The sequence below is a fragment of the Oenanthe melanoleuca genome, chromosome 5, assembly GCF_029582105.1.
Source record: "Oenanthe melanoleuca isolate GR-GAL-2019-014 chromosome 5, OMel1.0, whole genome shotgun sequence".
In the NCBI taxonomy this organism is placed as follows: Eukaryota; Metazoa; Chordata; class Aves; order Passeriformes; family Muscicapidae; genus Oenanthe; species Oenanthe melanoleuca.
The window spans coordinates 23,707,967-23,735,703 of NC_079339.1; the positions used below are offsets into that span (position 1 = coordinate 23,707,967).

A 27,737-nucleotide genomic window follows, 5' to 3' on the forward strand; every position below is an offset into this window, starting at 1 on the left:
TAAAAGGGCACATCTTAATTATATTATTTTTTTTTTTTTAGATTCAGTATAGTCTATATAATTCTCTTGTCTTTCTGTTCAACTAACTTCAGACTAAGCACTCAAATTCTGACATCTTTTGAACCACGTGTTCTTTAAGGGCCATGTGTATTTCATGTACTGGTATTGCAGTCTTGATAGTGACTACAATTATTTACATTTTTCCATTCAGGACCTTTCTGTTTATACTAGGCTGAAAATTACTGTTTTTAGCAGCTTCAAGACTGAAAAATTGGTGGAATAAATTTAGGGTACAGGTGTAGGTGGTTTAGTACAGAATGTAATTACGTAGTCCACTTTTAATCCTTGTCTTCTTTTTCATCAGAGTTTCCTAAATGGAACAGTAGATAAAAGTTGATACTTAGCCACAGAGTAAAGCAGTTCCCAGAAGAATATCTCTGAGACCAGAAGAATTAAAGATGAGATTCAGTGCATGCTTTAAATCAGCAATGCTTTAAGAAGGGCAGTCCTGTCTGCTTCCCTCTCATGTCTACTTTTTGTGCTGCTGCAAACATCTATGCAGCCATGGGGTGTACTGGGTTGGGAAACTCTTCTGGCTGAAAAGTGACCTAGACAACAGTCAGTAATTTCACACAGCAGTTCCCTGTTGCATCTTTCTTCTACACAGGTGTTGGAAACAAAGGGTAGGATTTGTCGAAATACTGAGTTATAGCCTTAGTTTGATTTTCAGAAATATGCACAAAGCATTCTTGGTACTGTTACTTGTTAATCTAATAAGGAATATAGACTAAAAAAGTTCCTTCATAAACTTGCTTGCAAATTGTAACTGAACATATTAAGGCCTCTTCTTGGCTAGGCATAGTCTGATAGTTTATATCCTTTCTGGACTATAGAAATCGACAGTGTTCTACATGGTGCTGTAGCTTCAAACATGTGAGAAACATGGGGTGTTCTGTCTTCTAGCATGCAAACTTTCTATATTGCAAATATGGGCTTTATTTCTGGTTGGTTTTTTTTTGTTTTGTTTTGTTTTTGTTTTTGTTTTTGTTTTTGTTTTTGTTTTTTTGTTTTTGTTTTTGTTTTTTGTTTTTTTGTTTTTGTTTTTTTTTTAATGTTTCTATACTCTTGAGTTTGAAAATACTAGAACCAGAAATTTCCCTATCCCAAAAATAGTGCATGCAGGTTGAGCTTCATACCTCCTGAAAAAACTGAAGCACATTTAGGTTAGGCTGGTAGAGTGAACATCACTCCAGCCATGTAACAAGGCACCACTGAACTGTTGGTGTAGATGGTGCTTAGAGGCCCTGGAACCTCATTTTACTAGAGCTTGTAGTCTTCATATGCAAGTGCAAAGAGGAAAACACTTTCATGAGATCACCCAGCAATTTACCAGCAGGGATTAAAATATAACTATTGTTTTGTGGATTGTTGCTCACTAGTCTGCTGAACAGTTACTTCACTGATACATGTGACTGTCTCAAATACTGGAGTAAATTAAATGGAGGACTGGCTGGAGAAGTCTCTGCCTTTTCTCACTGAATTTATCCAAGATGAGTGTAGAAATCAGCTGTCAGAAATTAATGTCTGTATCTGCAAGGAGGAGTTTTTCACTCATCTCCTGTTTATTGGAGATGAGGAAAGCGGGAACTAGGCGCTCCACAAGAGAAGGGGAAACGAATTAAGGTGTACTGTTTCTAATGAGAATGCTGCTGGAGTTTGTCAGTGTCATGATTTGAGACTTGTTTAAACAGTGCTGTCCTTTGCAAAGGATACTGTTATGCTTAACAAAGGGAGGGGTTTGATGAAGTGCAATTGCTACTATTTCTTGGCTGAAGGCTTCAGGAGGTGAGTAAATTTAATTTCCTGGGCTCATTGCAGTGCCTTATCTCCGTTTTGGAGCAAGTTATACATTAATCAGGGTATTAAGATTTCATAAACTTTTGGAGGAAGCTAAATGTCTTGAGTGCCTTTTGCATGTACTGTCCATTGTCCAACATTAAGTTTAAATCTTTATTCTGTTCAACCTTAGTGCTTCAATCACTATTCATGTCTTTCTTTGCAGCCTCTGTGAATGTGCTTGTCCAAAACTGCAAGATTTACAATGATGCCAGCTGTGATATCTCTGCCGATGGGCAACTGCTGGCAGCCTTCATTCCCAGCAGTCAGAGAGGCTTCCCTGATGAAGGAATACTGGCTGTATATTCTCTGGCACCTCACAACTTGGGCGAGATGCTTTACACAAAGCGATTTGGTAAGCATACAACAAGAAGTCAGGGTGGGTGCGGGTGTAAGAACTTCAGAACTTCAGCCTGCAGAAAGAAATGCAGTAGGCTGAACATCAGTAATTGTAGCAACAGGAATGTAGCCAGCTGCTAAAGAATAGTTTTTGTTCCTTAAAGAACTTCCTTGTCTTAGTGACAGAACACCTGCAGGAAGAAAATGTCTTATAAAATTTGTAACTTGTGTGGGTCTCCTTATTCTCTATCCCATATAAGAGTCAGATTAGTATGGCATACATTATGGGAGTACTGGAAGGGAATGAAAAAGCTGTGAGGATGAGCCATGGGGCAGGATGTAAACCCATGAGAGAAATAACCCCTTTTCTCTTCATAGGACCTAATGCCATTTCTGTGAGCCTGTCTCCAATGGGCAGATATGTTATGGTGGGACTGGCTTCCCGACGTATCCTCTTGCATCCCACTACAGAACACATGGTTGCTCAAGTTTTCAGGCTGCAACAGCCCCATGGTGGAGAAACCTCTATGAGGGTGAGTATGTGTGTATTCTGTTTCTGTGTGTTTGGCTCCAACCTTGTAGTTAGTTGCTGGGTTATGATAACAAAGAGGTAATATGCTCCAGACGCACTAATAAATATCTGAGGGAATTTGTTGCAGAAGTATGCAAATGTGACAGGAGAATGTAAGCACAACAGAACGGTGAAAATTTCCTCTTGTTTCAAATTTGATGACAAACAAATGCATTGCATGTTGTAGAATACATTACTAGGGCTAGACATCATTCAGAGTATCTAGTAGGTCTCTTGTACTTCCTCGGGTGATATGAATCTTGCCTGTGGTACTACAGTTGGCTTTGCTGAGGCAGCATATCAGCTGAGGCTTCAGGATCATTTTCTGTCATTCCTGAAAGAAACTAACCTTTAGGACAGCAGCCACCAGCAGTTTCAGGAAGGGTAGGAGCCCAGCTTTGTATCATACCTGCAAACTGCACTTGACCATGCTTTTCCCAAACAGGCTTTGCTGGCTATTTATTAGTTAGTACTTAATCTATATGTAAGCATATTTTGGCAATGGAAGTATCTTTATGTTCTTCAGCTTTTTGGGACAGCTGATCCATGATGTGCTCTGACTCATTTAGTACCTGAGGGAAAACCTTAATCTTTTCACTGCCTGGCAGAGTTGAGAACATGTGTGTGTTACTTTCTTAATGAGTGAAGCACAACAGCTGTTCCGTGATAGTTCTCCTGTTCATAATGCACAAAGAGAGTTAAGGAGTCAGAACTAAGTAATTTCTAAAGCTGAAATTTGTTTTGGATTCAAGTTCTAGACCATGCGGCTTTGTGGTTTTCTGAAGCCTAACCCTAGGCATTACCCTAACCCTAGGTGAAGGGGTGAAATCAGCCATGGGCTGTGGATGGTTTGAAGAAGAAAGGAGTGGAGGGAGGCATATTGTGGCAGTCTTGTGTTCCCCTTGGCAAGACTTTTGAAGCTGCAGTGTGCTTGGAGCTGTGGGCTTTGTGGTTCTCTGAACCCTACACCCAGGTGTAACCCCAGCCACTGGTGTAACCCTAACCCTAGGCACAAGAGTAAATGCAGCCCAGGGCTGTGGTTGGTCACAAGTTGAAAGGTGTGGAGGGAGCCATATTGTGGCGGTCTTGTGTTCCCCTTGGCATGACATTTGCAGCTGCAGTGTGCCGGGAACTTTGGGCTTTGGGATTTTCTAAACCCAAACCCTTGGTGTTACCCTAACCCTTGGCAAAGTTTTAGAATCTGCGTGGGAGTGAGACTGGTTCCAAGATAGAAGCTGTGAAATGAACCAAGGTGTGGCAGTCTTGTATTCAGCTGACTTGCTTTAGCAGATGAAAAATTAGTCTTCAAACTTTTTCAATTTTAGGGATAACTTTACCCTAGTGGAACTCATTCAGTGAGAAATCTTCTTTCCTGTCTTTTTTCTCTAAAGTATTCTTATTTTTTTTAAAGGTCTCTCTAATTATTATTACTTTTAGCTGTACACTGTTTTCCCTGTGTACAATCATTGCAGTGAGGCATGTGTCTACTGACCTGACATGGGGGAGAGACTTGTCACTTGGAGAAATTCCTTGATTCTCCTTTGGATTCTGTAGTTGCTTTTCAGTTCGTGCTTTGGAGAGAGTCACTTTACCAGCATATATAAAATCCTTGTTTATTGTCATCATCTGCTCCATATTATAAGGCAGGGGAATATAAATGATGAAGTGATTCTTTGATGGGCCAGTGAGCACTTCTTCAGACCTGGTTATGAGCTACCATTCTGGTATAAGCCTCTCAAAGTAAGAGGCAGAAATTAAAATGTATTTATGCAAAAAAATACAATTTGGTTTATAGGTGCAGTTAGTGAAAGCTGTGTAGATATAAGATCACAAAATACATGGATTTAGCGTCCTGTTAGATACTTTTAAAAATCTAGTTTGCCCTGGTACTGTTTCTTTATCAGCTATTTTAAGATCCTAGTGAAATGCGTATTTTTTTCTGCCAGAAACTGGAGTAGCCCTTCCCACAGTCTTTTTACCGTATCATAAGTTAAGACAGAGAAGTCCTATTAGGGAATATCACGTCTTCCTCTCATCTGTCCTTTACATTTGCTCTGAACTCCAGTTGCTATGGCTTCTAGCCCTTACTTTTGGAGACATTTTTATGTAGCCAGCTAAATCAGCAAGCTCACTGTCTAAATGTTTCATTTATATTCCTTCATCTCCATGTCTTCAAATGCTTATACCCCTGCTCTTAGTCACCATTTAGTGAAGTAATGCTTTGTATTCTTTAATCTTCTCTTATAATTTAATCTTCCAGCTTTCATTTTTTTTTCTCTTTTGAATTCTCTCCAAAGAACCTTTCTTTTTTTTTCTTTCTTTTTCTCTCTCTCTCTTTTTTTTTTTTTCCCTTGTTCTGGGATGTGTTAAAATGTATATAATGTGATAAGTACAGAAGCCCACAGAGGGTAGTTTTTTTTCTCTTTCTTTTGGATAGCAGCCTTTGCTTATGCAGTTGGAAACCATTGAGGTGGGGGGTCAGGTTTTGGGAGGTCACTGTTTTGGTGCATTGAAAATTTTGTACCATTTTTTCCTACTCTTGCTTTTCAGACTTGCTCCACATCACTGCACTTCTGTCTTTCTCATCTGCTGTAGTTCTGAGGTTTTTTTTTTCTCCAGATGGATTGCATGTATTCTAAAGGTTGCTTTTTTCATCTTTCTTGCACTTATATTTATAGCTTCCAAAAACCTTTCCCCCACGTTTTAAAATCCATCCAGTCTAGCAGGATTTGCTAACTATATTGCTGTTTTCTCTTTCCCAAATCATGTTTAAAGATGTTAAAAATGTCTTATTTCTGACAGCTTTGGACTTGGAGCTTTATGCATGTGTCACAGGGTCACAGCTATATCAGTTTGAATTAATTTGGTTAAAGAACCTTCCTGTTGAGTGATGTTGAGTATTCTTTCAGCATTTTGGTGTGCTGCTGGTTGTCTTTGTGCAGGCCATAGGACCAAGCTTCGAAAGCCTACAGCTGCTAATTTCATAAATACTACTCCTCCATGTAGTTGTAAAAATTAGTGCATCCACCACAGGTATTCCTTCTGCCTTCAGTTTTGCAGTAAGACTTTTTATAAGTTTATAGTACTTTTCAAGAGATGCAAAATTAAAATAGAGTTTTAAGTAGGAAACTTCATCATATTCTTAGCACACTTACCATGGCTGACATACTCATGTTCAGTTGAGTAAAAATCTGTTTATATTTGGCCAGCATGCAGTACAAAAAGGTTTAGGAAACCTGGTGAAACTGTATTATTTAATATCTAATATAATATGCACCTTAGAGAGAATCAGAAAGCATTTTTGTTGCCTCTGCCAACAGCCTCTAGTACAAAGCACTTGTTACTCAAACTCTTAATTAAAAATGAGTCAGAGCCATGTTTGAAGCAATATTTTGTGGATATTTTAATTACACCCTACTCCAAAACTCCCAAAAGAAATGCTACATTACATTCTTTGAGAATTCTTATAAGTTGTTTGACAGTTCTTCCTGCCTTCCTTCCTGCCTTCCTTCCTGCCTTCCTTCCTGCCTTCCTTCCTGGCTCCTTCCTTCCTTCTTGCCTGCATTCCTCCCTGCCTCCCTCATGGCTTTGGCTTTACAGTCAATGAACTGGAGGAATAGGGCTTAACATCAGGGCCTCCAAGCCACTGCTGACCAGTGCAATACAGTGATTACTTCTGGTTCAAATTCACCCTTCTTCCACATCCTTAACTAGCAGTCAGTAGAATGCAGATTTCTATTGCTTGGAGAGTTTCTTCCATCTTGCTGTTAAAATAGAGGTTTTGAAGATGCAATTAATAAATTTTGTTGCATGAAACTTGAATAATTAATTGTACTAGAAATCCGCTGGCTGTTGATGTAATTTTCTGAGAAGTACAGCACTTTTGGATTGTGCTAAGAAGCACCTTGGTTATACAAGCGTGCATTGTCTGTATACATCTTGCTGCTAGTATTTCAGAGAGATTGGGTAGAGTTCACAACAGGTCAGGGCTGTCGTGATTTGACAGTTATGAATTTTGTTCAGAAATAAAGTCATGAATTCTCATTAAATGTGGTAGTTGTGAGCTAGAAGTTCATGCTTTTTCTGTTCACTCCCTTCAGATTGGCCTGATTAGCATTTCACATGGAAACCTGGCTTTGCTAAAGAATAATTTTTAAACTTCTGTCTGAAAAACAAAAGCTCTCTAGTAGTGTTGACTTTTAACAGGAGGGGTATGCATGAACATCAAGTGTTTGTTGCTTGTGTTCTTGCGTGATATTTTTTGTAAATCTCTGAAATGTATCCATAGCTGGAGAGTACAGGAAAGGAATTGCTTTAAGCAGATATCTAGCTTGGGGGTGGTAAACATAGCAGTGATGCTGGGAATTGTCTGCAGTTTAAATATCTGAGATAGAAAGCTTGGAGACAGGACTCCAAATGTGGAGTAAGGATAGGTTTTGTAGCCTGTTTTGAAAACATAGGTGGAATTTGTCTCTAAATAAAGTATGTCTGTTTCCAAACTGTTCAGTTTACGGTGATTTTTCAATTCCATGTGCTTCCAAGCATATATAGATGTTAAAGGACTTAGAAGAACATAAAATTGCAATCTTTTTTGGACCTGAAGGTCCTTAGAAACATGAGAAAAGTAAGGATCATAATGCCCAGAGTCTGGTAGCAGTGGGTACTAGTGAGACAGGCAACCAGAAGGTAGTTTTATTTCTGGCATTCACAAATGCCAATGCCCTTGCAATGTTTAATGTTTTTCATTCTACCCAGAGGAAGATAAGTTGGAAATATCAGCAAAACATGATTACTGGAATCCAAATGAAAATAAAACCTTGAAAGTAGCTTTTAAGTTGAGGATACAAAAAGTGAGGTAGGTGATAAAAATTTTGATGGACATGAAGCTGAAGAGCAAATCATACAATTTGTGGGGATAAAGTGAGTTAACCAATCCCCATCTCAAATGCTGCACTTGCTTTGGATGTGGAAAAAATTCAGGCTGTGGAGATCCAGAATTAGTTCTTGACAAGACTGCTGCTATTTGGAAAACATTCCAATTAAGTGGTCAATACCCTGGATGGAATGGAGTATGTGTACATTTCCATTGTAAACAGATGGAGAATTCCAAGTACTGCAGGAAGAAGGGCCTGAAACAGAAAGGCTTGCAGAGTTTTAGCACAAAGCCAAGGTTTTTTTGTTCTAGCATATTAACTCTTGATGAGTACAATGCACAGAATATGTGAAGAGATGCACAGTTTTTCTCAGTGCTGTTGCATTCTGAGCTTCATGCAAGTGTCAGTAGATTGTATCCAGTGTGGTCTGCAAAGGTCACTCACTGACTCTAGGTAAGCTGTGCAAGCTCCTGCAGCCACAAAGCTTTAAACCTGAAAGCAAATACCCTGCACATCTGCTTCACTGGAGCACAAGTTAGTTTTGTCAGAATCCTTGGTAATGTGAAAATGAAATTGGTCAGGAGAATATGAGGACATGGCTTACTGCAACACATTACCTCCAGTGAAAGAGTTCATGTGAACTAACATATTTCCAAGAACAAGAATAGTGTACAAGTTCCAGCCTCTTGCTGTTTTGTTGAAGAATGTGTTGGTGTGGTCCCTTGGGTCTTCTTTTAGCAAAGATTTGACATCTTCAAGTCAACAGGGCGATCTTCTGACAACTCCAAGTAGAATTGCGAATATGTTCCAGTTACTGCCCAAAGAAATTTTTCACTCTTGGCCAAAGTCAAATCACATACATGCAGGTACCTTTATACTAGGAAGAGGACATGGAAACAGAACCCTTTTTTGACTGAAACAGAAAATCCCTCCTTTTAATAGCATGGAGCATAATTGTCTGGTTGAGACCAAGTAGTTTATATATTCTGTGTATTGGCAGATTCTGTCAGGTATCTTTAGGAAAACAGATCCTATCCAAAACCCATGTTGGTAAACACTGCTTATGTAGGATGCTGTGAAAAAGAGCTGTATTCAATATCACTGGAAAATGCAGCACAACCTTGCGGGTGCAGATGACATGAAGATTTGCACAGATATGCTTATTTATGCAGCAATATGCAGGAATAGTGAATAGTATGTTGTAAGAGTTGCTGTCTTGACCAATTCGGCTGTGTCTGCTTGAAGTCTGCTGAGACAGAGGAAACTAAAAACTCATTAGAACCCTTCATAAAATACTATGTTAATATCTCATGTGATGGTTAAACATGGGAGCAATGTCTGTTTTAGCAAACTGGTGTGAAGAAAAGGCAAATGACATCTTTCAGGATGTTTTTACTTCATGGGATATGGAACTGAGAGCCAAGACATTTTGTTTAATATGAGGTCCAGTATTTGGAGAGCAGAGCTCTTGCAGTTCAGATAAAGCCTTGGGCCTGTTTGCAGTAGATACTGTTTGCTTTGGTGCAGTTTGGTGCATAGTTTTAACTAGATTTAAGAAACTATGGCAAACATGGTTCCACATCTGAGATTATTTGTGTGCAGTCATCTTCCCCAAGTCATTTAGGGGGAAGGGAGCCAAAGTGAATTATTACCAATTTATATTGAACTGGGCATGGGCTGAGAAGAATTTGCCATATGCTATTTCATAAGGACTTTTTTCAGTACTACTTCCTACCATCTTCCTTGAATTAAAATTGAACCAACTCTTTCCTCCAGTGTTTATTTCTTCCAGACATGTAGGCAGCTGGATGACAGCCTCTTTTCACCTAGATGAGGATGCATGTAGCTCTGTCATCAACATATTGTTGACATTTGATCTTGTATGCCATTCTACTGAGGCTCAGCAGATGGAGAACAGAGTGGAATGGCAGCTGTGTGCAAAGCCTTTGCTCTTGTCATTGGATTTTTAACACATTGTAGATGTTGCTGTTGCAGTCTCAGCATGACATTTGATGAGGAATCCACAGATACTGGTTTTGGTTTGCAGTCTGAGTCAAGGGCAAAAAAGAAGAAGGTTTCAGTTCCTATTACCAGAGAAATGACCATGTCTCTATTAGATTGGTGCAGCACTGAGAGCGGTTGGTGATTTTTGCAGGAGGGAATTGCGGTGGGTACAGTCCTGTTCACACTTCAGTTTGTTTGTGCATCTGCACTAATGTACGTACACGTGTATCTACCTTCGGTCACTCCAATCCCTTTGGCATTCCTGTTTCTCTCCTTTCATCTTTTCCAACCCTGTGCATGTGCAAATGAAAGGATAATTGGTTTATTTAACAATTTCTTGCTTACTCAACCAGGTTTGGATCCAAGTTTGGACCAGTCCCCTAAGGGGGTTTTTGGAGCTATTACTCTGCGTTTGAAAGACAGGTGGTAAAATAATGAGCCACTTCACTGCAAGTGTGTTATTTTCTTGAGTGAGAGCTTTGTTACCTAAGATGATCCATTTCTTCAGAAGACCCTGTTCCCACTAGTTATTTTTAAATGTAGTAGTTGCATAGCAGGATTGTGAAATAAAGTACCAGCTGATAATGCAAAGAGCTCACCTAAAGAAAGAAAGGATAAGGTGTGCTTTAATGAGACTTCTCTGAATTTGAAATATCAGCAATAAATAATATGATCAACCAGGATCAGGAAGAACCAACGATCTTTTACATTTGCAGAAAGTTTCTCAATCCATCCAGCAGGAATTTCTGGTGATGGCCTGTTTTAGAAATTGGATCAACTATCCACAGTTAAGGTTTCAGTTGTTGATGAAAACTAAGAGTTCTCATTTAATTTGCTGTGGCTCAGAAAGTAAAGCTAGGATTTTCTGCATGGACAACAGGTTCAGAAAAAAAGGCAGAAAGAGGTTTGTTATATTGGTAAAGACTGAAGAAAAATTTTATATATAATCCTGTTGCATCTGAGGAAGATAAATGGAGTTGAAAGAAATTTTATTTGTGCTGAGCACTGGATGATAAAATCCATTTGTGGATAGGACTGACAAATCCAAAAAGATAAGTGCATTATTTTTCACTTCTTCCTTTTTAACAGAGAAGATCTATTGGAAAGATGGTTATGTTGTTAGCAGGAATCAGCTGTGGGGGAGGGGTTGAGCAGCATAGACCAACCTGCCTAATAGGGAGAGAGTGGGAGCATAATGGAAAATGGGTTACTTTTTCTTTATATCTGCATATAGGCACAGACTCCTTCCAAACACAGGGGAGACTTGCTATGTTTCAAAATGCTGGTGTACACTGTCTTATGAATAAATGTATTGAGCAATCAGTCAGTTATCCCAAGGAGTGTTTATTTTCCTTTGCTTTGCTCGGCTTTAGACAAAGTAGACTTGAATTTTACTGTAGAGGGTTCTGGAGTTTGTGACAGTGCAAGTGTTAAACCTGAGTTTCATCATATTTTGTGAGATTCACTAATAGGCAGAAAAGTAAAAAATCTAATCTAAGCAAAAATATAGTGCTATTTTTATATATTGCTGTAAGGAGATCAGGTCAGAATGTCTTTTCCTTATTATACTTCTACATGTAGCTAATTTACTGCATAATACAAGTCAGGGATGCAGGCTTACTGGCAAAGGATATGTAGTGTATTCAGTGGAGTGGTAGATGCTTTACAGAAACTTACCTGATACCTTGGTGTCACAGGTAAGCTAGTTAACATGTTTGCATTATAAAAATGTCAGGTAAGATATTTCAGTGGTAACACACTATTGGGAGGAGGCAAAAAAAAAAAGATAATTAATTGATTTAAATGCTCTCTTGACAAGGCTCTTGCAATCAAAAAAAAATGAAGTCAAACTTGCTGTGTTTATGCCTTCATGCTGTCAACTGTGTCTTATCTGCTGCTCTGGCAAATACAATTGGAGTTAATAATTTTCTGCATTTGTTTTAATGTTCTTGGAGTAGTTTCAGACTGTATGTGGGCCTTGCTTGGAGATGTAATTTCATTGTGGATTGGCTGTGATTTTAGGGCTGCATCTGTGACATATTTCACGTAGCATAGAATGCTAAATGAGGTATGAAGTACCTGTGCTGGCCAGAATCTCTGGTATAGCTGCAATTGTATTGTCAAACTTTGCAGCCTCTACAATCACTGTGGTGGTATAACCTGTACCAATATGAAGAGCACTTTGTTGTTTACCAATACAAACTTTGCATCTGTGGAGGTGAGAAGTACAATTAATGGTTGCCATTACAGTTACAGTTATCCAGCAGAGATAAATTATTCTTTCTGGAGCTCTTCCTCTGCAACCCAGCTCAGAGTAGCTGTGAAACTGTGTATTTTACCAGTCCTCGGAGGTTTCTATAGCATTTAAGACATCAGATATTTCTTTCCCTGTGTGTTTTCATTGTCTGTCAGCCTTTGGTGGCAGTGTTAATTCAGTTGAAAATTAATAATTATGTTTTAGGCTGGTGTTTTACAAACCCACCTTATCTGCTTCAGGAATGGCAGGATCTCCCCACATAAAGGAGACAACAGCTGCACCCCCTTCCCAAGCAGTCTTTATCAAGGCTGATCTAATAGCCAGCTTACTGCTTAGGCTGAGCAGAGGTAATGGCTTGAAATTTATTGCCATCTCAAAAGCAGATGGATCTAGTCAAGAGCAGAAGTGTCTCTATTGAATTTAAAAAGATAAAAAGCAAGAGTTTCTGCTGAGTTTTCCTACCTGCTTGTGCCAAAACTTTCTCTTCTCCAGCTTCAAAACATGTTTGTTCTTTCTTCAGTGCCAGAGAGAAGAAAGGTCTCACTCTGCCAAACAAGTAGTGCTCAGCACTCCCCTGCTTTTCATTGCTCTCCTTGGAGGTGGGAAGAACTGGAGCACAGAGGTGGCTGTGCAGATGATGCGGTGCCTCTGCTTTGGCCAGGCACTGCGCCGCTTGGTTCAGCCCTGCTTGGCAGCTTGGCAACAGGAGCACAGACTTCGATGCTTGACAATTGCCTGGCAATTGTGCTGTCCAGCTTTTTAGTGTTGCCACATGCCAGAAATGGGGGAAAGGTGAAATTTGAAGGGTGTTATTAAAAAGCAGCAGCTTCCCTAATACAGAGTGGGAGGGGAAGACAGAAGGACTAGCTGTATAATGAGGATGTAGCAGAGATTATTAGCAAAAAGTTTTCTTACCCCTCTAGGGCAGGTATAAATTAACTGTCTAGCTCTGTGCTTATATATTGTGCCCTGGGCCTGTCAGCTTGACATTGAGGAAGAGATCATTGAGAAAGATTCCTTGAGGCTGTTGATTGTCATGCAGCCTCTCCTGGCGTTCTGCCATAAGTAAATACCTAAGTTTGTGGCTGTGACAGGTGTGACTGTACTGATGTGACAGCAGTGACAAGTTGGAGGGAAAGCAGCAGCAGTGGCCTTGAAGTGGCCTTTGCACTCCAAATGCAGCTTGTTTGTTGAATAATTTGAGGGCCTATTTTTTTCCTTATCTCCTTGCCTTATAGCCCTGCTTTTTTTGAACCATCTTCTCCTATGGCTATGAAGCAATGAAAGCAGCTTTAGAGAGTCCAGTGCATGATGCCCACTGCTGCTGAGTGAGGTTGGAAAATGCACACCAAAGAGATAAGTAGTTGCTTCTAGTATAGTTTTTAGAAATAGAAAAGTGCAGACAAAAATTGCTCAACCAAATATTTCCCAACACTTCATGATTACAGGGATGTAGAATGGAAGAAACCAACTTGTTTCTTTAGTGAGTATTGCTTTCCCTTGGTACAAGTTGCCCTTTGTGTGGAACTTTAGCTACCTAGACAGTTTTGGTTTTTCTAGAGGAAGACTTTTTACCTTCCTGACATCCCCTGAACTCAAGGAGACATGGATTCCTTGAAATGACAGGAGACTGCTGGAATCCCTGGCAAAGTGTGGAGAGATGTTTTTCTACAAACATAAGTACAGGTCAAGCAACTGTTCTGGTTAATTCAGGCTGGATCATGGGGCCCGAAAGGGAAGGAGTAGAACCTGTAATGTGTACTGAAATGATATTTATACGTCATTGTTGTTGCAAGAATAACAATGCTTGCGATGCTTTGTTACCTGTTAGGGCTTAATCTTTATTGGTGTGTTCTGAAGCTCACACTCCTCAGACTTCACAGTTTGTAGTTAGAGAAACATACCGTTCAAAACTATTTCAGAAGAGCATCTGGACATAAAGGCAGCTGCCAACTTTGTAAAATGCTGGATTGCCACATCTAATGGTGTGGCTATGTATTATTGAATTGGTAGTATAGTGGTGCTAAGAACAAGTTTGACATTGGTTATGGTGAAGAGCATGGAAGCTTTGTGTGATGAATATGGGTTGATAACATGTGGTGTGGTATGATATCTTCTAACTGAAAGTGCTACACTATTAAAAATAAGCTCTGTGGAAACTGATAGAGTATGGTGGGGCACCTTAAAGATCAATCACTGCACTTTTAAAATGGTGATTCTAAACTGATTCTTGAACCCTTGGCCATCAACATGACTTTTACACATGGCCTGCAATTAATCTGTGGACCGGCCCTAATGGAAAGAATTATCAACTTTTTGTGTTTGTATTGTTAATTTTAAGCTTAAGTTTGAGGGTTGGCAGCAATCACTTGACCTAGAAGCTGGGGGATTTTGTTTATATAGGATTCCTGTAGTAACCTGAGTATTTTTCCTAGAAGTTCAGAATTACAATGTCTGAACAACCCACAGCAAGGAGATATGGTCAGTCTGTGGTATGTTTTCAGGTTGGCTACTTGAGTTGAAATATCTCAGTAACTTTTTATAAGATTTAGCAATTGAAACAAGAAGGAAAAAAAAAAAAAAGGAAAATAAATCCAAAAGGAATTAGCTGTGATCTATGGCAAATAATGCTTCCTGGTAGAGTTCTGACCTTCTTTGAAGAGAAGGACCTGCTGATGTTGAAGGAACTTGAACTTTTTTTTCCACTCTGTGTATAGAGTAGGGGGTCTTGCTAATGGATGCGATTGCAGCAGACAGTCTGTATGACTGCATCAGATTGATTAGCTGGGTCCTGGTTACTGCTGCGAGTGGTGATTATGCCAGTACAGCTGCTTTCTCTTTTTATGTACTAATTACCACACGCACGGATGTCATCACCCTTAACACTGCATGGAGTTGTCCCATTAGCGTGGGAGTGGGAAGCAGCAGGGGAGGGGAGCTCTTCAGCGTGACAAGCTGTTTAGAATTGAATGGAGTGGAATGATGAAGCAACTATTCTGATGCAGAATTTTAAAGCTGTCTTGTCTTTGAGATTCAGCCCTCAGCCAGCACTTGCAGGTTTTCAAAACCAGACTCATGTCCTTGGAGGAGCATTTTCCATGGGGTGCTGTTTACTGCAAAGCAGGAAAAGCAGTAAAGCTCAGCTGTGACCAGCAAGTCTCCTGCCTTGGTGTGGTTGGTTATGGAGTGTGTGGGACAACAGCTGTGCAAGCTGACCTGCCAGGTGACTTCCTGGGATGTGACAAAGCCATTCTCAGTAGAAGAGAAGCTGTTTGTTTCTGACTTGCCAAAGAAGGATATGATGGAAGACCCTTGCAGTCTTGAGAGATTTGGAATGCTTATTTTATGAGTTTATGCTCCTGGTTCTGGCAGATCCCTCCCTTTCCTCTTCTTCCTTCTCTTCCAAATCCAATCTTCCCATCTGAGAGTGCACCCTAATCTCCATGGTAACAGATGTTAACCATCATACATCTGATTTCCCCCCCACTTCTGTTTCTCCCTTGCTCTTCCCTCCCTGCTGCCCCAGCAAGCAAGGCAGGGCAGGGGAATGGGATCAACATGACAGAGATGGGTAAGATCTGGCTTGTTTTTTAAACCCCTAAAGACCTGTTCCTTTTGCCCGAATGCTGGGCTTCTCTGAATGCACTAATTGCTATCACTCAGCAGTTAGTAGGCAAAGAGCAGCCAGCTTCTGTCATACAGAGAGTTCTTTTTTTCTTGTCTAATGTGGCCTTCTCAGAGGAGCAGTTAAATTTGTTACTGGTGATGGGAAATAATGTAACTATATTGTTTTGCTCTGACTTTGTCTGCATATAGGATGGTCAGGGTGAAGGTTCTGGGTATTAGCTATTAGATGGCGCTTAGTTAAGTAATCCCTGACTCATGCTTCTCAAGTTAAATTGTCAAACAGACAAGATATGCAGTGGGCAACAGAGCTATGGAGTAAATGGCCCCATTTAGTCAATAAGTCCCGTCTTAATGGCTTCTAATTATTTACTTCAAGTCACTTCAGCAGTGCAGTAGTGGTTGATGTGCATTCGCATGAACATTTATCCTGTTGTTTTAGCATACCATCATTCCTGTCTCTGCTTACTGGTTCACCACCATCCTCTTTTCTGTGGAGTCTGGAGGAAAGGTTTTATGATGGCTGGATGCTCGCCCGCTAGAAAATCTAATGGAAACCTATTTTTCACCCTGGATTTATCCCATTGAAAATCCAGATTCCCAATCTATGTTAGTTGCAGTGATGACATTTTAGCAGCTAAATTTCTGCAGAAATTCTCTTAATGATTTGGTCTTATAAATGCAGTCTTCAGTCCTACCATTCCGAAGTCCTAATACTTTAATGGCCCAGTACACTGAAACATCTTGTCCCTGTCTATTCTAGGTAGCCAGACTGACTCATTACTGCTTTTTCTATTTCCCATGCCTTTGTTTTTATGATTGCCAGGTGTCATATTTTTGGGCTAAATGGATTGTTGTCAGTGTACCCTGTTCTGGTTGCTGGATGCTTCACAGCTGTGTGCCAGTCAGCTATTAAAGATTTAAGGGAATATGTATGTGCATTTCTAGCAGCTGCTTACTCTCACTGCTGATTTAGTGATTTCTTGCAATGTCCTGTAAAGTGACATGTCTCTATGGTCATCTGTGCTGCTGCAGGGAAATTTGTTTGAGCCTCCTTGGCTCTCCTGCCTTGCATTGTCCTGTCAAGTAATCTGCTGTTATTGTTCCAGAGAGTTTTCAACGTTCTGTACCCGATGCCTGCCGACCAGAGAAGACATGTCAGCATAAACTCTGCTCGCTGGCTGCCTGAGCCGGGCCTGGGATTGGCGTATGGCACCAACAAAGGGGACCTGGTGATCTGCCGACCAGAGTAAGTGCTTGCTTCACATGGAGATGTAACTGCTTTAGCCACTCTGTTCTCGGGGTGGTGGGGATAACATGGCTTTTCTTGTGCTTGCGGGATCCAAAAATCCCAATTCCTAATACTTCTTTTGGACTGCAACAGTGTTTAACAGAGTCTCTTAGAATTAGTGTTTATTTTGCTGATGGTAAACTTTGCAGAGTGTTTGAAATGCATCTCGTTAGCTCATGTTATTTCCCATGTTGTACTAAGATTTCTGGATTCTTTATTTCTTATATGACTAGTGTAGTGTCTTTCAGCCTCTCTGGATTTATAGACTTCTGAAGGTTTTCATTGACATGATATTTGATTTAGTAATATGCTCGCTTTCCTCAGCCTTTAAGGACCTCCTGAAGACCACCAACCAGATTGAAAGTTGCTGACCTAGAATTATCAAATACTTTTTACAGTATTCAAGCAAAAGATTCTGTGAACTGCAAAGATTTTTGTCATGATTATAAGCAAGCCAGTGAATTATTTTGGTATCCTCACTTAAAGCCCAGTGGTGTGACACGTACATTTCAGTTCTCTTTAATTTGTATAGAGCTGTGAAGGGTGTAATTGGCCCTTTTTAAGCTTACAATTCAATACAAGCTAATTTAGTTATTGTCTGACACAGATGATGACAGTGACATATATTGCTTTCAGTGTTCTTGAGGAGTGTCTGCATCATACTTTGTTGAACCCTTCTCTTCATTGTGTTGTCCAAGTATTCTTTTGAAACCATGTTTCTTTTATGCTACAGGAGCACTTCAGGGGTTTCTTTGCTTCAGTTATTTCCTGGTACTAAACTACCTTGGTATTCTTTTGGGTTGTGCTTCACATGTTCCTTGTTCAAGCTGGCAGCCAGAAACTTACAGCACTACTGGTGATCGTACCAGATGCATGTGGACTCCATCTGTTGTGCCATGACATCAGGCATGTGGTGCTTGAGGAGAGTCATATTGTCAGAACCACTAGCTTAAATCAAAGTAAATATATACAATTGTAGCAGTGACTAATTCAGCACCGACTTCTGGTGAAGTCTGTGGTTGGAATTCAGATTGGACCAGTTTTGGTCGTGCAGAATGGCAGTGCTTTTCAAACAGCCTTCTTGTTCTCTTGAACAAAATCTTTCATCAAGGCCTTATTTATACATGAAGTTCTACAAGCTACAGTTAGGAATAAGCTATAATCACTCTCAGGATAAGTGGCTTTCTTTAAGAACAGTTGCTGTATTTTCTAAGCAGAGGAATTATTTGAGAATAATGGCTCTTCTTGAACTGGAGAATATTCTGAGTTATTTTTAGCACAGAAAAGTAGTTAAGATTTAGTCTACTGATTATGGGATATGAGATGAGCTTGGATGAGAACCCAGGGAAGTGAAGTCTCCCTGAGGGTGGATTCTTTGATTGAATACTGCAGAGTCAAGCTTGATTTGGCTGTCCCAGCTTCACACACCCCACATTATATTTCCACTCCACATTTCCACATTCCAGTGCTTGTAGTACCCCAAAGCTGAGTGACATGCCTCTTCTTGGCACCTCACTAATTAAAGAGTCAACATGAACACTTTCATGGTATGTTATGGAAGCACATTCAGCCCTTCTGCAACATCCGTGTAAAACCTTAGCTCACCATGTTAATTATGCACAATCCAAACAAAAATAGGATGTTTTGTATGTGAACATGAAACAAGGTGGCTGTGTAGGTCGGAGATTTATTGGGTAGGTTGACAGAAATGCTTCAACAGGTTTCCTGCTGGTGGATTGGAGTGATTGATGCTTCTGGTGATAATTGTAAAGTCCCCACAAGGACTGGTGGGTTCTTTCTGGAGCGGGTCACCTGATGTGTTCTGTTCTCAACTACACCATTTTATAGACCAACAACAGTCAAGAGTGACTTGTAAACCTCACCATGAAAGTATAGATACTCACTGAGCTGTATAATTTGCATTGGGGCACTAATATCAGAAAACAAAGGTGAGTGAGGCTCTATCAGGGTAGAAGTGGTGTCTGTTCCAGATCTACGTGACAGATCCTTAGAGAAAGGAAAAATCCTGACATGTGGATGCCCTCTCAGTAGTTCTTGGCTTAATAAACTTGGTTTGAGATTGGTATGTATATTGATTTAACTTTAGAAGTGAGGGAGAAAAATATTTATGTGGTTTCCATACACAGTAATACAGTGGAAGACAAATACTAAATGCAGGATTCAGCAATTGATAGAGTACTATTGTATTGAGGATAGTCTAGCAAACAGCAGCAAAACACTGTACTGCTGAAATCCCTCCACTGTTCTAATTTGGCAGAGAAAACTGTGGTCAGTAGCAAACAACAGAGATTGTTGTAATTCCCTGGGTCTTAATTCCCACATGCAATGGAGGCATTTGAAACCAAGTACTACAGGAATCATATAAACAGATTGAAATAGCAGCTGTTCCTCAAATAGAGGATTTAAATGAGTAGACTGGAAGTACAAGCTGACCAAAAAAAAAGAAAACAAAATGGCATAACTTGAAGCTCCATGGACTCGTGATGGGATGCTAAGCAAATATTCCTCCCAGTGTTCAAAAGAAACACTAGTTAAGAATGGAAATGGCAAGGTTGTATTATGTTGGCAGTCTATAATTGTAATCTCAGTACACAAATTTATAGGGTATATTTTGAAGGTAAGTAAAATAAAATCTGTGGAAAGTGGGATCAAATGCATTGTGATTTGACTGCTCCACTAAAGTGGAGTACAGTAGGTTCTGTACTTCTCCTTGAGAGTTTTATGTTTTTATTTCTAATAAAAGTGTCAGCTGGGGATTTGCTCTAAGTCTAAGTAACATACCTGTGGTTTAGTAAAGCAGTTCCTGTGTTGGAACTACAAGAAATCTGGTTAATTTCTAAAGAATTTACAATATCAGGTAAAGAGTGGGTGAAGTCCTGGTTAAAAGAAAGAATACAACATTATTGACATCTGGACTCTGTCAAAAAAGAGGTCATTTGACTTCTTTACAAAAACAGTTCTGGAACTGGTTGATTAGTACTATTTACACTAATGGCTGGTAAGGGTGCATTGAATAAATTTGCTGAGGATGTGACATTAGCTTTGTCATTGCAGAAAAAATTAAAGTATTGCAAAGGAATTGGATTGCTGTGAAAGTGACTGGAGCTATAGAAATGAGAACTTAACAGTACAAAGTGCACTTAGTGACTAATTACACAGAGTTCAGTAGATAAAATGATGGAGGAGGAGAAAGACCTGAGGTTTTGGTTGATTGTGGGTGATTAAGCCATCAATACATGAGGCTGTAAGAAAAAAAATAGTTCTAGGATGAGATACAAGATGCTTAACAGCAGAGATGGCAAAATATTAATATGGGTGTAGAAGAAGCTAGATATATAAGCTGGAATAGTTTAAAATTTGCCTTTTAACTGGCACAGTAGCTTAGAGTGTTTAATAGTGGGATCAGGGGAACATTTTAGCTAGGAAAATCTGCAGTATGTCTTTATCAGGGCTAGAAAGGAAAGATAAGGAGGGGATTATATAGCCTTCCATAAATATCCGAGGAACAAGAACTATTTAAATGTTTTGGTGGAACTTTGTGTTCTGATTTCTGCCCATTTGCTTCTTGGCCTGTTGATCAGCACTGCCAAGAAGAGCCTGGCTCCATCCTCTTGATACCCTCTCTTCAGTCCCCTAGTCATCAGGGTGGCCTTCCACTGGACCTGCTCCAGGACCTCCATGTCCCTCTTGTCCTACGAAGTCCAGACCTGGACACAATTCTTCGGATTTGGCCTCACCACGGCTGGGTAGAGGGGCAGGGTCACCTCTCTTGACCTGTCAAAGAGCTGTTAAAGCTCTTCCTAGGAGAGAGGATTCCATTGGCCTTCTTGGCCGAAAGGGCGCTGCTGACTCATTAACGGTTTGTCCACCAGGACCCCCATTTGCTTCTCCACAGAGCTGCATTCCAGCACATCAGCCCTCAGCCTGTGCTGGTGCAGGTTCCCAGGTTCAGGATTTGCACATGCCTTTTTTGAATTTCAGCCAGTTCTTCTCTGTCCATCTCTTGTTCCTGTCGAGGTCCTCCTGAATGGCAGCATAACACTCGGGGATATCAACCATCCCAGCTTTGTGTCATTATTAAGCTTGCTGAGGAGGTATCTGCCCCTTCCTCCAAGTCCTTGATGAATAAATCAAACAGTCCTGGGCCCAATATTAACTCTTAGAGGATACCACTGGTTACTTCCAACTGGACTCCGTGCTACTAATCATGACCCTCTGAGACCTGTCATTCAGCCACCTCAATCCACTACTCCATTCTCACATCCATCCTGCAGGTGCCATCTGCCTATGAGCATATCATGGGAGACAGTGTTACAAGGCTTGCTGAAGTCAAGGTAGACAACATCCACTGCTCTTCCCTCATCTATCTAACCAGTATTCCCATTGTAGAAGGCAATCAGGTTGGCTAAGTGTGATTTCCCTTTGGTGAATCCATGCCTGACTATTCCAACACCTATATATATGAAAATATTTCAGATGTCATCCAAGTGAGCGTATTGCCACCTGGCTGCTTCAATACTGGGATAATGGGGCTAGCAATTTGGAACTAGATACATAAATATATATATGTGTTTTTATTAGAGAGCAAGAAGGTACAAATTGACTATGACTTGGTTGTTACTGCAAATTAGAGGAAGGTGGCAACCAGGTGATTTCTGCAATAGCCTGTACGTTGATTGGGTGGATGCAAAGGACCCAATTGTTTGGAAATGCAGCTTGGCTTGCAGAAACAAGTGTATGACTTGAATACTTGTGACTGAGGTTGAGGGTGAGACTGAACTGCTGAGCCATGAGGCAGGTTTTGATATTTTAAACCGAAGGTTCCCATCTTAACAGGTGTTGACAAGTTGGCTCTCAGAGCTGTTATGCTCTAGGGAGGTGAGAGCAGATCTGTATGACCTGTTAAAAACTTTGTGTACTTTAACCTCTGAATCTAAGTCTTTGAGGAATGGCCCATGTGAAAGAACCCAGGGGATTGGATTCCGGTGCAACAGTAACCCAGCTTTTAGAAATAACTTCCTCTACAAGTGACCAACAGGAGAAACTATTTACTTTTCACAAGTCTAATCTTGGAGCTGAAGCAAGAGGACTCAGGTCTGTGGTTCACAGGCAAATCCTGCTGATAAGAGGGTGTTGGCTCAAATGTGGCTTGGAAACAGGTTGCAGTCTTTATGAGGTTGTAACAGCCTTTTTCTTTCCCTAGGGTCTTGTAGTTGTTGACTACAACACTGTTGTCACGGTTGCAAGGTGGTAGACTTGCATACACGTTAGATCATGAATCATGAATCTGCTGTCTTCTTGCACATGGCTTTATATTAACACGTGGTAATCTGTGCTTTTTGGATTAAGATGAATTTGTGTTCAGTCCAAAAGTGTGGTATTGAAAGGTTCTGAGGCTGACATGTTTTCAAGGGTGGGGACCACTAAGTTAAATCAAGACACTAAATTGATAACAGTGATATTCAGTGTAAGAGCCATGTCAGAATAAACAGAAATGCCTTTAGGCATACCACATGAGGTAGTGTGCTCCATTTAGGAAGTGAAGTGAGCTATGTGCTACTCAACTGTGGACTGGAGGTTTATCACGGGAAGTGATACAGAGCAGTGTGAATTCCCCTCATCCTCTGTCCTGCTGCACACTAACTTTTCTGCATGTCTGCTAGTGCTTTTTTAGCCTCCCCAAGAATGTTTTCACCTTGCTACATTCTACCTGACATCCTTTGTAACTGATATCTTCAGTAAAGTTTTGTGCATCTTTCTTGACTCTGCGTACTTCAAGGTTTGATTCAGTTTCTGAATCTTTGGGTTTGCGTCATGGAATGAAATCCTCGTGTGTGTCTTACATGGTAGAAACACCTCTACTGAATTAAAAAGGAATTTGATTCTTAATGCTCACAACCTTTCCTATCCTGTTACATCCCAACAAGACCTTTCCCCTTCAGAAACATCCCTGATGAGGCATCTCAAACATAAACTGTCTTGTGAAACATAAACAGGTGAGACCAAAAGTGGTGAGGAGCAGACTGTGTGCTGCCCTTTGCTGTCTTTGCTTGTGGAGAGCTGCCATGGGAGAAAGGCAGAGATCCAAATATCAATTATTTGTTGTTTCATCTTGAGTGTCCTCTCTCCTTTGCTCAGGAGCAGGTTCTGGAAGGGCTCAGTGCTCACATGCTTTTGCAAGTACCATTCCAGAAACCTCACTGTTCTGAGAAAACTTCAAGCTCTTGAAGCACCTTGTCTAAGGCTAGCTTTTAAATGCAGGCATCCACAAGAGAGGAGGGATTTCTTCAGCAGAGCCCCTGGTAATGGAATTCATATACCCCTGAAGATGCATCTGGTTCAGAGGCAGCATTCCTTAGATTTCTTTCATTGGGAAGTAGGTGTGGAGAGTCTCAAACTGATTTAGTGCTATTCAGTGTGCATATTTTAATTCTTTGGAGTGAGATCTGCCTCTAACATGAAATTATTCCGGGAAAATTCTCTTTATGATAAATTTCTATGCTTTGCAAGGAAAGCGATCATTCCATTTATCTGTGTGTGCCAATCTTTTTTTTTTCTCTGAGAATGGCATATCCTCCCATCTACTGATGGGGACAATGTGTCTACATCTAGTTATCAGCAGTGGTAAAGAGATGGTAATCTATGCAGCTGCCTGGCACAGCACGTCTTGCCGCTGGCTGGCTCCATTACTCAGGCTCTGCAGCCTCCAGCCATGATGCTCTCAGCAGCATAAGCTACATCCTGTGCCTCTTAAGAATACCTTCTGGAGAATGGAGTAAACAAGGAGACAGAAGGAGGAGCTGTCTTCCTTCATGTGTAACCAAGGGATGTTAGCAGCCCTGCGTAGGGAATGTTCTCACAACTCTTAACTGGGCTAGCTGTAGATACTATTTATGTCTGAGTCCTCCCTGCAAATGGCCTTTTGAAAGGCAGCATCTGCAGTGGGTCTTTAACAAGGAAATGAATGCATGTCCTGGGCTTCTGATGCCTGCTAACCACAAGATACATTGAATTGTCCAAATGAGGATAAAAGATGCTTTTCATTGATGAAAGGACAGAAAAGGAGGAAAGATGGCCAATTTTGCACTATAGATGCATCCTGCAAGCTACATTTGGATTTTGTTATTCATGCATTTAAAAAAAAAAACTAAATTAATTATTTCCAAATTCTTCAAGGAAGCCTAGCTAACCTCAGTGCCAAGAGGCTTGATCATTGCAGTTGCAGAACAAGAGTGCTAATGTGGAGGCTTGAAACAGTATTTCCATTCTGATACAATTTTTATTCTTTTTCCCTTTTTGTATGTGAATGGGATATCCAGGAAGACTGATGGCATTAAGTGAATGTTGCCCTTACATAATTCCACTTAATATGTCTATGATTCCTAAAGATAAATTTTGAAAGCTGCTTTAAGTCTTCAGTTATTAGCAAGTTCATTTCCTTCACCCAATTCTTCAAGATATACTGTAGCACTGACTACTTAGTGACATTTATTTTCCACCATGAGAAAGTGAACTTGGTACAGAGCTCTGTGTTAAGAAATCTTAGCCTGGTATTCACCAGTTTGTACTGCATCACTGGCTTATGCAGGTCCTAACTAGTTCTCAGTAGCACTCTTTGTAAGAGAGCAGCCATGTGCTGTAAAAACAGTTACCAAATGCTTCACTTACATCTATTCAGATCACACCTGCCACCTTTTCTTTCTGTACTTTTTTCTAATTCTGTCTTCAAAAGCAGTTAAATTTCATGCGAGCAATTATTTTACTAAACTGCCTACTGCGTGTGGCTCACTCATTGTTTCAATATACTTTCTTTTTTCTATTTGTTATATTTCTCTCTTTAAGAATAAAAGTTACACTTAAAAAGACAATAATAGTCAGTTTTAAGTATGGTTTTCTTTTTGAAGAATGGTACTAAGTTGACTTTTTTGCCCTTTTGTCATTTCCTCTTTTTTTTTGGTAACATTAAAAAACAGGTGCAAATGACTCAAAAAAGTTAACTTAAAAAAAAATTCTAAATGAATGCAGCTAGCTGCTATGTCTGGCAAATTTCTTGCTCCCTAATTGCACGAGTACTCTTGGTTATTTTATAAGTGGAGAGTTCAGAGAGGAGAGTTCAATATCTTGTCCACTTTGAAACATCATTGATTTTTGTCGTTAGCCTCACAAACGAATAGACCTTTTTTCATTCTAATACCATTTTCCTCATATTTATTTTTAGAATGTCTTTTCCCTCTCTTGCAGCACAAGTTCTCCGACTGTCTTATAACCTTTTCTCCACGGATCTATACTAGACCTTCCTTGTTCACTTGTTTACTTCCTTGGCTTTCCAATAAGATTTTCTTTAATTTTCCAGTCTTTATTCCATATTATTTGTCGAGTTTTATTTGGTGTCCCTTATGCCTTTTTTTTTTCCAGCAAGACTCTGCTAATGAATACAGCTAGCAAATAAAACAACCAGTTTGTTTTTTTGGGCTTTTTTTGTCATTTTCTTTCCTTATTTTAAATCCTTCTGCAAATGGTCTTAACTTCATGTCTACAAACTGTCAGTAATTGGAGTAATAATTTGCAATTTGAGGTTCTTGATGATTTTTTTTCTTTTTTTCCTTTTTTTTTTTTTTTTTTGAGACAGTTTCCCCTGTATGCTAAACAGAATATTTTTCAGTTGGATAATTTCAAAACTGCTAAAGATTAAAAATATTAAACTTTGTTTGTCCTGTGGATCTCACTGAGATTTGACCAAACCAAGGTCTTGGTTCTGGAGCCTGGCAGCTTCGTGTGTGCACATTCCAATGTTCCATTAAAAATAAGCATTTGCTATGCTTGCTAATTTAAAAAATTTATTTTGATGTTGCTTTCTCGTGTTCTAGATGCATTTTCCTGGTTTAGTTTGCTGGTGTAATATCTACAAAACAAGTCTGCTTCATCAATGTTAGTTTCTGCTAAAAGAGTAATGAAAATTCAAATATGACTAAAGAGTGACTTTGGCTCTGAACAGTTGTAGAAGTTTAAGATGTTTTAAGGCCTTAGAAGGAATAAGCAATTTGCCCTCCCCCAAAGACTCCTAACTTCCTAAATTGTCTAAGCCACTGGAAGAGCTGGTAGATCATAAACAGCCTAAGATATTCTGAGGGTTGAAAGCTTACTTGGAGTAAGGTCTGCCTGTAATCACTTTAAGCAATTAACAAGCCTTTAGGTTTTTAGAGGACTTAAGCAAGTTATCTATCTTTAGAGCTGTGTGTATGATAATATCAAGCTGAATTGTGCTCGCTAGAAGACCTTTAAGCTGTGTGTTCTGGAGTCTCTTATTTACCTTCCAGAGGTGTCCCTACCTGGTGCATGGTGTGTTTGGAGCCAGATAACAAGGATACCATGGCATACTGGCAAGACTTAGTGTGAACAAAACCAGTGAAAATTCAGGAAATTCTTATTTGATCTATTTCTGCCTTGTTTATTCCAGGCTATTTGTCCTGAGTGCTGTGCTCTTTTTATCATAAACATGATACAAGTTACAACTTCCTATGCTACACTGTATGTAAACACACTGTGTTTACATGACAGTAGTGTAAAAAATTCTGGGAAAATCGCTTTTAAAAACTGTTCTGGTGTTTTGGCAGAATGAAGACTGTCTGAGAGGGACTTTTCTTTTCCTTATTCTCAACATGGGTTTTTCTGTGCAACCTTGCATTCCTTAAAAGCAGGACTCTCAACCTCAGTATTTGTACTTGAGTCCCAAGATAATCATCCACACTTTCATACTAAACTCTTTTCTTTCTGCTCTGTCATTGTCTTGGTGCTTAATTTCCATTTGTTATTCCTGTTGAATGTGTTGGAAGACTGATTCTTAATTGAAGACTTCTCCCATGGAATATAAGACAAATTCCTCTTAATGCTTTCAGGTGGCATGTCATCCATTTCAAATTATTTTATGAGTCTGCTTATCTTCTACATTCAGTCTGTAGGTGGGTTGCAAATGCTGACTCCTGGAAGTCACGTAGTTTTTAGCTGTAGTGGTCCTGTGAATCAGAAGAGGCTATTCTGTTTGAGTTCTTATTGTATTAATCTCTGTTTTCTTTCACTCCCTCTTCTTTCTCTCTGAAGTACCTACCAGCTTAGCTGACTGATGACTCTCTTTCTTAGCTGAGATACCAAAATTTTGCTCAAAGAAGATGGCTTTTTGGGGTCCCTTCCATCTAAATCTTATCCACTGGCCACAAGATCATGAGCTTGATCCAACTTTAGATGTCCACTGGTATGCAGAACAAACCTGTATGTGTTCACATAATTGAGACAGAGGAGCTCCTGAATTGGCTACTGGTGCCACCAGCTGTATAGATCTGGTCTTATGTAAATGGTGTGAGTTTGAATACAGCATTTTCAAAAATCCCAACATTTAACCTAGCTGTCAGGACTGCACAATCAAATGAACAGGACCAGTTGTCTCTCAAAGTATTCTGAGCTGAATTGGCACCCTCCCTGAAGCAGGCACACAGCACCAGCTGCACCAAGCTGCTTGCTGTCCTGCTTCTGCACCTTGGACAATTCAAGTAGGTGTCAGGGTATGTTTCTGGATGGTTGCTGGTTTCATACAGGCAAAATTTGCAGGATTTTGGAAAATTAGCGGGTTATGTGAGAAATGAAAATGAGACTGCTGTTACATGCATCATTCATCTCAGTGTGATGAGCAGGATGATGTCATCTGTCATTTAAATATCTGTGGTTGTCAATCATAAACTGCAGATCTTGTGTTCCTTGAATTCCTGTACTCAATCTTGTGCCCTTCCCCTGGCTAGTTACACATGGGCTGGTGCCAATGAAGCTGCCACCTCTTATTGGTCAAAGGGAGTTACTGCCCTGCAGAAT

The 27,737-nt window shown here is 40.0% G+C and overlaps 1 protein-coding gene across 1 annotated transcript in view; it reads left to right on the top strand.

The window, feature by feature from the left end:
- AMBRA1 (autophagy and beclin 1 regulator 1) overlaps positions 1–27,737 on the top strand; it is a 127,510-nt gene that overhangs the window by 82,631 nt on the left and 17,142 nt on the right. Inside the window, 3 exon segments of the mRNA XM_056492634.1 lie at positions 2,063–2,251; positions 2,614–2,768; positions 16,675–16,814. Coding sequence (XP_056348609.1) covers positions 2,063–2,251; positions 2,614–2,768; positions 16,675–16,814 — 484 coding nt within the window.